Below are 13,882 nucleotides of genomic sequence, written 5' to 3'. Positions count from 1 at the left end.
TCACGATTAGGACAAGACCAAACAAAGTCCAGGTCGAAAACAGTGATCCACGAGGTGGGAGAGCGACAGGACGCTGGGACGGCAGACAGCGTGCGAAACAACGAGAGAGCCAGCTTTCTGCAAGGGAGATTGCGGCCGAGAGGAGCAACGAGCAGGGGAGGTCGGATGCGACAAAAGAGGAAGAGGCACGGGACCTGGTCCTGGCGGCAAAGCTGAGACTGAAAATGGCCAAAAGTCGGCGACAACGTTGTATGGAGGCTCTGGTTATCGAGGACGTCGGCAAAAGCGGTTGAGCGTGAACACAGCAAGGTCGAGGCCAGATCGAGACAGTTGCACGAGGTCCGGGAGGTGCACGATTGGCGAATGTTGGATGCGTGGTCGACGAAGAGGCTGTGAGGAGGCGAGAGAAGGGCTGAAGTCGAGGTCCGAAATTAAAATAAAAAATGATAAAAATTGGAAAATTCGAGATTTCGGGCAAGTGCAAACCAACCGCCCAGTCGCCCCAGCGGGCCACCAGCCATTCGACAGGCGAGGAAAGAGCAAAAGCAAACGGCACTAGCGGCCTCGGAGCCTGCCAGAAATGGGAATATTGGGGAATTGGTGCATTGATGGCCTGGCAGGCACGAAGGAGCAAGGGCAACTGGTAGCTGTGCAGGCTTTTCAGCTGTGGTAGGCGCGCTAAGTGAGTGGTTGCGCTTTAAGGCAGACTGTGGGAGTGCAGAACAATGGAATTCAATCGCAGCAGGAGCGACTTGCACCGGAAGCACAAAACGTCGAAACGCAAAGAAAGAAGGAGCGCATCAACTCAATAAATAAAATGAGCTATCCGCAGTGCCTCGACAATGTCGTCAACAGGGCCAGGCCAAGCACCAACGTCAGCCAACCGTTAACCGCCAAAACCAGGCCAGGCCAGGTACGGAGTAATTACAGCTTGCCTGCTTCAACTACTGCGCGCCACTAAGGCTCTGCATGTCCAGCACTCAACTGAACATGACTTGGGACCAGAGTCGGCGAATTAAATTTAATGAAAATTTAAATACTAAAATCCCAAGACAGGCCGCGCCTTCCGTTTGAACCTTCCGTTTGAAAATTCCCTCTTTGGCCACTCACAGGCAGCGCTAACCAGCGACTTCAACCTCATCTGTCACCTATTGTGTTGCACACCCACTTTGTCACCCTCCATCTCTCCCCTCTACAGACACCGCCGCCAAGAACTATGACAGGCATGCCGACGATTGCCTGGGCATCATAGGAACGGCTATTCTTTCGCGATTCGGGCATCTCTCGGTTGCTTGCCGCGTCGACGCAAAAGCACTGCACGAATCGCCCCCAATATTCGCCGTTCTCTTTCTCTTGTCTCCTTTTTTCCCTCCTCACACGATGCTCCGACACACGACCGCGGCCGCGGCCGCCTCTCGACATGCCTCTCGACGCGCTTTTGCGTCGTTGGCCAATACGCCAACGACGCCCGGCGAGAAGCTGCATGGCTTCACCGTGCTGCGCTCGAAGCACGTGCCCGAGCTCAAGCTGACGGCGCTGCACCTGCAGCACGACAAGACGGGCGCCGAGCACCTGCATATTGCTCGCGACGATGCCAACAATGTGTTTTCGATCGGCTTCAAGACAAACCCTCCTGACGATACGGGCGTGCCGCACATCCTGGAGCACACGACGCTCTGCGGCAGCGAGAAGTAGGTTTCCATTTCTCCCAATGAAGAAGAAGAGCGACTCTGATTGTACGTTGGATATTGACCACCACCAGGTACCCCATCCGTGACCCCTTCTTCAAGATGCTGCCGCGCACGCTGTCGAACTTTATGAACGCCTTCACCGCGTCCGACCACACGTTCTACCCGTTCGCGACGACCAACGCCCAGGACTTCAAGAACCTCATGTCTGTGTACATGGATGCCACGCTGCACCCGCTGCTGAAGGAGACCGACTTCACGCAGGAGGGCTGGCGTGTCGGCCCCGAGAACCCACAGGCGGCGGCCGACGCCTCCAAGGACGGCGCCAAGGACGACAGCAAGCTCGTCTTTAAAGGCGTCGTGTACAACGAGATGAAGGGCCAAATGTCCGACGCCGGCTACCTCTTCTACATCCGCTTCCAGGACCACATCTTCCCGGCCATCAACAACTCGGGCGGCGACCCGCAGAAGATTACGGACCTCACATACGCGCAGCTGCGCCAGTTCCACGCCGAGCACTACCACCCAAGCAACGCCAAGGTCTTCACGTACGGCGATATGCCGCTGGCGGACCACCTGCGCGAGATTGATGCCCGTCTGAGCGCCTTTGAAAAGAGCGGCCGCGACGCCGAGGTCCGCCTGCCCATCGACCTGGCCGACAAGTCCGAGAGCGTCACCGTCACCGGCCCCACCGACCCGCTCGTCGACCCGTCGCGGCAGTTCAAGACGTCTGTGTCGTGGATCCTAGGCGACACCACCGATGTCGTCGAGTCCTTCTCTCTGGCGCTGGTGTCGGCCCTGCTCATGGACGGCTACGGCTCGCCGCTGTACAAGGGCCTGATCGAGACCGGCCTCGGCATTGACTGGAGCCCCAACACGGGCTACGACAGCTCGGGCCGCGTGGGCATTTTCTCGGTTGGCCTGACGGGCGTGCAGGAGACCGACGTGGCCCACGTCAAGGACGAGGTGGATGCGATCCTGCGCAACGTCCGCGACAAGGGCTTTGAGCGGGCCAAGATCGACGGCTACCTGCACCAGCTGGAGCTCAGCCTGAAGCACAAGACGGCCAACTTTGGCATGGCCCTGCTGCAGCGCCTCAAGCCCAAGTGGTTCACGGGCGTCGACCCCTTTGACGCGCTCGCCTGGAACGACACCATTGCCGCATTCGAGGCCAAGCTGGCCGAGGGCGGCTACCTCGAGGGCCTCATGGACAAGTACCTGCTGGGCCGCAACACGCTCTCCTTCACCATGGCGCCCTCGGCCACCTACAGCCAAGAGCTCGCGCAGGAGGAAGAGGCGCGCCTTGCGTCCAAGATTGCCGAGGTCGCACACCAGTCGGGCGGCGAGGCGGCGGCGCGCCAGCGTCTCGAAGAGCAGGAGGCCGTGCTGCTCGTGGAGCAGGGCAAGTCCAGCACCGAAGACCTGAGCTGCCTGCCGACGGTTCACGTCCAGGACATTCCGCGCACAAAGGAGCCCGTGGTGGTGCGCGAGGAGACGGCCGACAACGCGGTCCGCCTGCAATGGCGCGAGGCGCCCACCAACGGCTTGACGTACTTCCGCGCCATCAACGCGCTGGGCCACCTGCCGGACGAGCTGCGGTCGCTCGTCCCGCTCTTCACCGATGCCATCATGCGCCTGGGCACAAAGACGGACACGATGGAGCAGCTCGAGGACCGCATCAAGCTGCAGACGGGCGGCGTGTCTGTGGGCTACCACTCGTCGGCGTCGCCGACCGATTACACGGACGCCAACGAGGGCATCCTCTTCACCGGCATGGCGCTGGACCGCAACGTGCCCGCCATGCTGGATCTGCTGCGCACGCTGGTCCTCGAGACCAACTTTGACAGCCCCGAGGCCGTGCAGCACATCCGCCAGCTGCTGCAGGCAGCGTCCGATGGCGTCGTCAACGACATTGCGTCGTCGGGCCACGCGTTTGCACGCCGTGCCGCGGAGGCCGGGCTGACGCGCAGCGCGTTTTTGCGGGAGCAGGTCAGCGGCCTGTCGCAGGTGAAGCTGATTACGAGCCTCGCCAACCGGCCCGAGACCGACCAGCTCGATGACGTGCTGGCCAAGCTGAAGCAGATCCAGCAGCTCGCCATGCAAGCCGACAGCAGCGGCAGCAGCAGCGGCCTGGGCCTGCGCGCCGCCATTACCTGCGGCACCGAGAGCGTCGAGGCGAACGCGTCGGCCCTGGCCAAGTTCATGTCGTCTCTGCCCGCTCCCGCTCCCGCTGCGGCCCACGGGGGCACGGCGTCCGCCGCGGCCGCCGAGGCTGCCAAGCGCGTGCAGCGCGTCTTTGCCAACGCCGAGGGCACGCCGCGCCAGACGTTCTACGCGCTGCCCTACCAGGTCTACTACGGTGCGCTCGTCGTGCCGGCCGTGTCGTACACGTCGCCCGACAGCGCGCCCCTGCAGGTGCTGGCGCAGCTGCTCACGCACAAGCACCTGCACCACGAGATCCGCGAAAAGGGCGGTGCGTACGGCGGCGGCGCGTCCGCCAATGCGCTGGAGGGCGTCTTTGGCTTCTACTCGTACCGCGACCCCAACCCGGCCAACACGCTGGGCATCATGCGCGACGCCGGCCGCTGGTCGGTCGAGCGCGCGTGGACCGACCGCGACCTCGAGGAGGCAAAGCTCTCCATCTTCCAGAGCGTCGACGCGCCGCGCGCCGTCAACGAGGAGGGCATGGGCCAGTTCCTGTACGGCGTGACCGAGGCCATGCGGCAGACGCGCCGCGAGCAGCTGCTGGACGTCTCGCGCGAGCAGGTGCGCAACGCGGCGCAGCGGTACCTCGTCGACGGCCTCGCAAAGCAGGCCGAGCGGACCGTGTTCCTCGGCGAGCAGCAGCCATGGGTCGATCCGACGGCGTGGAACGTGGAGGCGATGCACTTCAAGACAGAGTAATCACGTCGACCACGAAACGAACATTTTACGAGGCGGCGGGGAGGCGGCCCTTTTCTTTTCTTTTTCTTTTTTCTTTTTTTTTTTTTTTTTTTTTTTTTTTTTTTTTGGTAGGAGCATTCGGCGTTTTCTGGGCATATTAGACGGGGACCTGGTTACAAAAACAGACGAAGAAGGCCTTGGGACAATACACAACTCACTCCACTTGTACAAAGCAGCCAAAAATACCAGCACATACACAGCATCTACGACGAAAATAGACAGCATGTTACGATTGCAGCAGCACAGCGTGTCATGATTTATCCTCAGGTGCTGCCCTCCGTCCCCCCTGCACAAAATACTTTTCAGCGCTCAGATACGATACGTCTCGTGGCTTTGCATCGAGTCCGCTCGGTTCAACCCCTATAGCCATCGAGACCACTAAACGGCGCAAGAACAAAACTTACTCAAGAGGGAAAAGAGAAGAGATAAGGAGGGAGAAGGGAAGAGAGAGGCATCGAGCCGGTTTCGGTGCTCAGCTGAAGCCCTCCTGTCGTCCTGTTTTCTCCTTTTCTACTTTCTAGTTCTCGTTCAGAGCTTTTCTCGTCCGTTGCATCAGACCCGACTTTTTTCTTCATCCATCCTTGAAATGTCGGACTAAAGAACAGGATACATATTTTACGACGTAATTCATGCGATATTTTGTCGTTCTCGCGGCAACAAACGAAAATGATGTCGCCCGTCTTAAACGCGGGATATCTGACAAAACTCCCAGGAACGAACATGTGCAAATCATATCCAACGGCACACGAACTGCACACGAACAGCGCGAAATGACACATGCATGGCCAGCTGCGGTTCCCGATCAGCCAACACAAGCGGCCAATAATGGGACAGCATCTCAAATGCAAGCTCCGAGTCTCCTCTGTCCGCCGGCCTGCTGTCCCCCTCTTTGGTCGCATTGCAGCTGCACGTCAGGCTCTTGTCCCTTTTGGGATGTCAGATGTGACCAGTGACAGCACTCACAAGCATGCCGTCCATACAAGTGCAGCATTCTAGAATAATGGTTTGGTCATCCTTGTTACCGTCACTATTATGTATTTTTTTATTTTATAATTTATTCCGCCATTCGTTTTCCATGTCTGGATTTTCATCGTTTGCTCCTTTGTTTTATTATATATCTCAAAAGCGTTCCTTTTTCGACATGTTCGATCAGCCTTCACCTTGTTCAAAATCCTCGCAGTGGCAATGGCCTTGCGTCAGTCATATGCCACAGCTTGGAGCGTGGCTGTGTGAACCAGAATCGGCGTCTTCGCGTTCGCCATTTTAATATTCCATTTATTTTATATGTGCCCAAGCAAGAACTATGCCAGGCCTCTGGCGTTGCGTTGCACCTTCCTCGTCACAGTCTCCACAATAGCAGCACAAACTTGCGGTCAGTGAAGGAAGGAGTGTTGTCCACACTGCAACAGCATACAGAGATGTGTCCCAACCGTGCGTTCGTTCCTTCCTCGAGACGGGACTAAAAAGGAGACGGCAGGCCCCACCTTAAAATTTTTCGTCAATGTTGACGCAACAGGCGGCGAGCATGCGAGCATTTACAGCAAGTAGATGTCCATTCGAGTCATTCGGCTGCTGTCGATGAATCCGGTAGAGACAGCACTACCAGCAGTGCCTCTTCCAAGCTAGAGGCAGCTCGAATTTTCCCTCATATTGGAAATTTGTAGCACCGCCAATTCACGTGTCCTGTTGACCACAGTCGCGCCTTCCAACTTGGTCATCGATGATGTACGAAGTACTTCGTACGTCGTAAGCATTACGACGTAATCACTCCAGTAATTCGTACCTGACAGCAAATCAGCGTTGTTTAGCCCACTATAGCGATGGGAGCATGCTTGTCAAGGTATCGCGGCATACATATTTTGCGGGTGAGGTACATGGTAACGTGCCTAAAAACCCCAAGCCCCACCACGAAACTTTTTTTTTTTTTGTCCTTTTTTCGCCATTCGCTTCCCCACTAGCGATCTTTTTTTTGGCCCGCGCCTTCCCTTTCGGTTGTCTTGGTCTGGTTCCCGAACTCTGTTGCAAAATTGAAGGCAAGACGACGACGGTCACCTCCTTCCTGATTTTCCACCTCTGCACATCTTCCTTCTTGTCTTCTTTCTCATCTTATTTTTTCGTCACTCTTCCATCACCATCACAACCACCTCGTTCTACCTGTTTTGTAAGTCAACCCTTTGCTGCGGTCAAGGGCGCATTCCGATACCGCCATTGCACCATCCACCCGCTCGGCGTGCCGCGATATTTTCGTAGCTTTTTGCCCGCCACTTTTCGCCGCGATATCTGCTCCTTCGCCCATCTCCTTCGCTCTCTCTTCACTTCTGCCTGGTCTTTGCTCTCAATTGACTCGCACGTCTCGGCCATCCATTGTTCCTAGCTAACAGCCGCCCAGCTCGTCAAACACACAGCTTTTCCGCTTTTCAATTTCGACAACATTCGCCCTCGCCCAGGCTTGCCTTTGCTTCCCAAAGGCGCCCCATCACCCACCACGGCTTTCTCGGCCGTTTTCCTGCTCGCAGATCAACATTCCGGCATTCGCCAGCCCTTCCACATCCTCAACGCGATTCCTCCTCCCGCTGCTGAGCTCGCCCAGCGCGTCTCCGCTTACGCTGCTCCCCGGGTCGTCGTATCTGGACCCAACCCCTAGGCCACCTCCCCCAGCGTCCTCGCACAACCAGCTGCCGCATAGGAAAGGTTCTGAGGTTCTTCCTCTCGCCGAGGAAGAGTCGAGGAGGCCTCGTCAGACCGGTTCTGGTTCTGTCCGTTATCAATTCCGACCCCCATAACATCGCTTTCACCACGTTGGTTGCTCCCTTTTCTCCAGCCTTTTTGCTCTAGCAAAACATCGCATAGTCACTCGCTTGTCTCTCGACTCTCGACTCTCGACAGATATATAACTCTTTCCGCCACCAGCAACACGCTCGAGAACTCGGTGCTGTTCTCCGACCAACAGACATAACTGTCTCCATTGTCTCATTCGACTCTCTTGTCCGAGCGCTGCTTTGTTTTTGATTACCACGTTCCCTTCACCAGTCAAGGAGATGGTTATGGCAACAACGTCTCTGGTTGAATGCGTCGCCCCTGTTACATTTCACAATAGTAACATTGGCCATATCAAGAAACAACAGCATCATGGCGCAACCCATGCCCACAATGCCAAGCAACTGATTGGCGATGCTCTCCGCCAGCGTGTGGAGAACATTGACCATGAATTCTGCGAGCCTGGCGAAGAAGACACCTTCTTCGTCGCCGACCTCGGCGAGGTCTACCGCCAGCAGCTGCGCTGGAAGATGAACCTGCCGCGCGTCAAGCCCTTTTACGCCGTCAAGTGCAACCCCGACCCCAAGGTCCTCCGCCTCCTGGCCGAGCTTGGCAACGGCTTCGACTGCGCCTCCAAGGCCGAGATCGAGCAGGTCCTGGACATGGGCGTCGACCCGTCGCGCATTATCTATGCCCAGCCCTGCAAGACCAACTCGTACGTCCGCTACGTCGCCTCCAAGGGCGTCCGCGCCATGACGTTCGACAACGCCGACGAGCTGCGCAAGATTGCCAAGCTCTACCCGGACGCCGAGCTGTTCCTGCGCATCCTGACCGACGACAGCTCGTCGCTGTGCCGCCTCAGCCTCAAGTTTGGCGCGTCGCTTGACACCACCGACGGCCTGCTGGCCCTGGCCCGCGAGCTGAACCTCAACGTCGTCGGCGTCTCGTTCCACGTCGGCTCCGGTGCCTCCGACCCCCAGGCCTTCCTCAAGGCTGTCCAGGACGCCTATGCCGTGTTCAGCCAAGCCGCCACGCACGGCTACAGCCTCCGCACCCTCGACGTTGGCGGCGGCTTCTGCAGCGACGACTCGTTTGAGGGCATGGCCACCGTGCTCCGCGACGCTCTGGACGAGTACTTCCCGCCCCATCTTGGCGTGACCCTGATTGCCGAGCCCGGTCGCTACTTTGTTTCGTCCGTGTTCACCATTGCCTGTAACATCATTGCTCGCCGCACGCTCGAGGACCCCGAGCCGGCCCTGAACGGCAACGACCGGCGTGACCCCAGCTACATGGTGTACGTCAACGACGGCTTGTACGGCAACTTCAGCAGCATCATGTTCGACCACCAGAATCCCGTGGCCAAGGTGCTGACCTCCAACGCGCGGTTCCTGTACGACACCGAGGGTGCCCATGCGACCACGGCCGACGCTGGTGCCGCGGGCACCGAGTACTCGATCTGGGGCCCGACCTGCGACGGCATTGACCGCATCACGGAGAGCATCCGCTTTCGGCAGACGCTGGACGTGGGTGACTGGCTGTACTTTGAGGACATGGGCGCGTACACGAGCTGCTCGGCCACGCGCTTCAACGGCTTCACGGACAACCACGACGTCATCTACGTGTGCAGCGAGCCGGGTGCCCGCGCGCTTCTCGGGATGCACTAAAACTAAAAAAATTGTCAAGACTGCGTGCCTCTTCGGTTGAGCCATGTCGCTGTGGTGGGATGTACTGGCCGGACGAAACGAAACAGCTCTTGCCACAAACCGTTATTGAGAAAAAAGAACGAAGAGGATGCCAGAAGAACACGTCCATGGCAGTTCCAAGAAGAGACTTAAAAGGTTCCGTTAATGCTGCTGTTGTCCTTGTTCAAGGAGCCAAAGCAAGGGATCATCATACGTTTGCTGCTGTTATTGTTTACTTACATTCGTACCCCCAAGGACCAAAAGTTATTGCCCCGTGCTCTGATGGTTTGCATTGCAATGGTCCATCTTTTAGAAACAGATTTCTGATTTAAACATCAACCAAAATTAAAAGGTTTTCAAAATAATAAGTATATCAAGCTCCGAATTTCGTAAAGTACTGTATGACATTGTTAAAAATAAAACCGGATTCCCACGTGTCACGCCATTGCCGTCCACACCGTTGGAGGAGATAGTGGGTGCTACATGTACATCGGAGAGTTTTGCGGCTACCCGTGCGTTTTTACATGTTGACCTTTCGGTTTTCCGTTGGGGGCCGTTCCTATCCTTGTATTTTGTACTTGGCAAGGCATCAATGGTAGTTGACATCCGTACACCGACATGTGGCTCTCTTTTTGACCCCTGTACGGAGGACACAATTGACATGGTTTTATACGAGACAAAACCTGCACACCTAACAAGTATTTGGTGTAACAAGAAAATGTGATAGTGACATGTCCAGAGGAAACTCATAATTTGTACATTTCTTTTTTGATTAAAACATACAGACATATATATTGATATAAAAAAATGACAATAAACGAAAAGCACCTCAGACCCTGTATTCCTTCCACTTTATTTCCATGAAACCCCCTTATTCCAAAAGGGGAGCCAAAATGATCATGTTTCCAGCAAATATTTGTCGTTTTATTCGGCCGGTGTCTCACTCTTTCTTTGCATGCATACTTGGCCCATTGTCACTCTCTTTCGAGCCTTTGCCGTGTCTGGTGACGTCGCCTGCATGCTGCATGGTGCCACGGGAGACGCACTTTGCTAGATAAGGAGGTGAATTATTTTTCCACTGTGTATTGTATCGCTTTACCTCTTTGTGTGCATCGTGACACATGGATTTCACATGGCAAAAAGGAAACAGAAAAAAAAAGAAAAGAAAAGAAAAAAATCACGACGTCGACATAAATGAAGCAGTAAAAGTGACGGCAGGAGGTATGGCCACAAGAAGCGGAAGCCTTGCTTCCAGCAGACACCATAAGCCACAGGGTACAAAAGTCTCATAATCCTGTGACAAAGTGAGACAAAAAAAGCCCAGAGACGCAAGTCGTCCGCATATGCGTATGGTCCTATGTGAGCTGTCACATTTTCTTCCATTCTTTCGGCAGCCGGCCAGGAAGCTGAATTGTTTGCACTGCTCTGTCGAGTCGCTGGCAAGAACATGAAATAAATGGACACATCAAAGGAGACAAAGTGCTGCACGTCTCCTTCGGCTTGCATACACCAGCAAGACCGACTCGGAACGCCTCCTCATCATTGGCGTTCAACGTCTTGAAATTTCCTGGTAAACGATGTAATTCTTTCCGTCTTCAGGTCTCCCATTCGCAGAGTATGGGAATCTGGGAAAATATAGCGATGTGTTATGAAACGAAATTGTTTATGTTTCCAACAGGAAACAATGTAGGGATGCACATCGTATAGAGTGTCAAACTTATCCGTGACCTTTCCGAAGTCGGCCCAAAATGAGAGACGAGCATAAGACAACGCTTGCTCTCGTGTCACGAAGATATGTAAGACATCATGCCCTGAGGAGACGCAAGGATGCTGTCGTGTGGCAGGTTGTGCAAAAAGGCTAGAAAGAGACACCCCAACAGAACGAAAGCAGTGTCATATTCACTGGATACGTTTTCACTGGGTTTTGTTTGGCCTCCGATTTTTCAAGACTTGCCGCCGTTACCCTTACGGTATCGGGTGCACACCATCGTGATTTTTCTTCTGCTCCTGCGTTCCATTCATGCAATGCAGCTCTAGGGGAAGAGAGCTATACCAAATACGGGACGAGTATATGTTTCTCCTTCTCTTTCTCCCCCCTTTTGTGTTTCACTCTCTTTTGTGAAGACAGAAATTGAAGGGACTTCATCGCAGAAGAAACAGACGGACCAGTGGCTTTACCAATGGCAGGGTCAAGAGGCAGGGTCGGAGACAGGGGCAAGGAAGCAAGGGACCATGGAGCTCTCCTTGGTCGGGTTGGGCCTTTCCCGCGCACCTATTTAGCTAGAAGCTTGTCTTGATGTGACTACTCGGATTGTAAGGATTTTCTTGTAAAAAACTCGAAAAAGACGGGATTGGCCTGGCTGTGGTTCCATTGGGATGCATGGTGACCTGGCAGCGGCCCAAGCTTCCACTGCGGTCCAACGAACGATCGTTATGCATTGTGCTTTCATGCAGCACGATAGCACCTGTTGGGTGCTCGATATCAATATGCATATTCTTCTCATTTTTTGTGGTGGCCCCTGTCCCGCCTTGCTGACGGGAAGACCAAATGTTGCTGCAGCAAGTAGATGCAAGAGGGAGAGGAAAAGACAATTGAGCAAAGTGCATCTCACATCCGGCCCGATCCAGGTTTGCGCTCTCTCACATCACAATACCCTTTTGTGTTGGATGTAGCCAGAAGACGCCAAGGTGCGGATCATTGGGTGGCGCAACGAGGATCGCGAAAATTTTTTCACAATGTTTCTCGTTTATTTACCCCCTTTAGGTCAAGGTCCAGTCCTATCTGCAGGTCCAAGTAATTACTTTGTACTTCTCAGCAGACTGTGACAAGACAACGAGGTAGAAGCAATTTGTTTTCTATGCCTTGGGAAACAGCGTGCGTCAAGATGCAAAAAGGTGAGACAAACGCTTAAGTGTACAGCTGCAAACAAATCCAGCTGAAAAGCAGCGGTGACAAAACTGCCCCCATCCGCTGCGCTGTTGCATTTTGTCCTCAACAAACGGGCTGGATCCTGCGTGAGATAACTGACGCAAAAGAAAGCAAAAACAAACAATAGTGCATCAAATATTGGCATTCCAAACCTCGCTTGAGGCGCAAATCGGAAGTACAATTTGACGATCTTCGGAGAAATGACCTCAGACCGGTCGGTGAGTCCAGTGGCGTATGCCGTACAACTCCGTTCTTCCCACCAGTTTGCAAATGTGTACCGTTCACAGAGTACATTACACAGTAATTGTGAAAGCACTTTGCGAAGCAATAGGTAAACACGTCTGCAAGTCGTAGCTTATTCTCCCAACATGCCCAGCCTTGCAAGGTTGGAGAAGGGTATGAGCACGGATCGACTTCGGCACTCGCCAAGGCTTTTGCTGTGCACTGGACGTAAAAATAGAAAAGAGAACCCACAAGCAGGTGCAATCGATAAGGTTGCGGGCCAGGGGGACGTGTGCAGTGACAATAGGCACTGGACGATTGACGGGCTTTCGTAACAGAGAGCATTGTGCCAGCAGCCGAGACAATCGCCTCTGTAGGCATCGTATGTGCGGACGGCAAAGAGGGTTGCAGCACTTGCAAGGGCGAATGGAGATATGGTGAATCCGGATAGGACGAGATGCGATTTTGTTGGGTGCCTCCTGATTCAGTTTGGTCAACAAACGAGCACAGACGCTGAGGCCATTGGCTGGCACTGGGATGGCCACAGCTGCCTTTATTGCCCGATGCAAAAGCAAGGGGTAGGGTCATTTGCAACGGGTGCCTGAAGGCTGCAGGCGAAAGGGCGAAAAACGAGTTGCAGACGACGCAGCAATTGGTTAGCAATAAGGAGAGAAGCAAACAAAAAAACAAAACAAACAATCGAATCGGGACACACTCCTTCACGAGATGGTAGGGACTGGGGAACACAAGGCTTACATGAGTCTCGGCTTAATTCAGGATCAAACACTCAACACAGGCCGCATCCATGCTGGGCGATAGGAGGTGCGAATCGTGTACAGAAGAAGAAATGTGATGTAGTGATTCTAGGTCTCCTTTACGGAATATCCGATCTGGGGAGAAAAGGGGCGGCGGAAATGGACAGTGGTCGCAGCTTCTCTCGTTCATCGTTCGCACCTCGTTCGCTCTTTCTGCAGTTGATCACTCTCTGCTTACGCTCTAAGCCCGCACAACACATCTATCAACAAGTCGGGAAGGAGCCGACCCTTGCTTCTTGCCTTACAGTCCTCTGGGAATGCTCCCATCTACGTCACTGCGTAAATCGTACAAAGTAACTTTACAGAGCAGACAATACTTGTCATTGGCTGCAGCGTATGTGGGTCTGTGAGCCTTGAGCAATAAAAACGTCCAAGAAACTGCTAAGAATAAGGTAAAAGCAATTCAATCCGGCACAAAGCAAGACCAGGTTTCGAACAAGAAAAGAACGGCAAGGGGTGGGTCGCCGGAAGCCGCGATTGTTACCTGCAGAGATGCAGGAGGGCTGTGGGAGTGTGGCTAGCTTCTCTGACCAGTTCCCTTGATGCTGAGGAAGGCGCTGATGTCTTTGGACCCGCTTTTTTTACTCACGCGGGCATTCTTTTTTTCTTGGTAAAAATAACAACGGACTATTCCAGATAGGATCACACGAACCTGTGGTCGCGCTACACAACAGCGTTGAAGACTGCAGTGGACGACGCCCACAGGGAACAAGCTCACCCTTTCAAGCACAAGGCACGAGGCCCAATGTGAGCCACTTGTCCCTCTTTGGATAATAACTACGAGAATGGTGAAAAGAGGCCAGGAGTGAAAGATGCCTGAAACGAAGGAAGGAACCTTGCGTTCTT

The 13,882-nt window shown here is 54.4% G+C and overlaps 2 protein-coding genes across 2 annotated transcripts; both read left to right on the top strand.

Moving 5' to 3' along the window:
• Nucleotides 1-1,380: 1,380 nt before the first annotated feature.
• On the top strand, nucleotides 1,381-4,592 carry SPBR_00125 (uncharacterized protein; the record flags this gene model as incomplete). Its single annotated transcript, XM_040758445.1, has 2 exons — nucleotides 1,381-1,691; nucleotides 1,763-4,592. 2 exons carry the CDS (start codon nucleotides 1,381-1,383, stop codon nucleotides 4,590-4,592), a joined length of 3,141 nt encoding a protein of 1,046 aa, XP_040618874.1.
• Nucleotides 4,593-7,669: 3,077 nt separating this feature from the next.
• Nucleotides 7,670-9,052, top strand: SPBR_00628 (ornithine decarboxylase; the record flags this gene model as incomplete). Its single annotated transcript, XM_040758947.1, has 1 exon — nucleotides 7,670-9,052. One exon carries the CDS (start codon nucleotides 7,670-7,672, stop codon nucleotides 9,050-9,052), a length of 1,383 nt encoding a protein of 460 aa, XP_040618873.1.
• Between the last annotated feature and the right edge of the window lie 4,830 nt (nucleotides 9,053-13,882).

This window comes from Sporothrix brasiliensis (assembly GCF_000820605.1).
Source record: "Sporothrix brasiliensis 5110 chromosome Unknown Cont19, whole genome shotgun sequence".
NCBI classification, from domain to species: Eukaryota; Fungi; Ascomycota; class Sordariomycetes; order Ophiostomatales; family Ophiostomataceae; genus Sporothrix; species Sporothrix brasiliensis.
Note: the sequence above shows the minus strand (reverse complement) of the source record. Positions and strands in the feature narration are given on the sequence as shown.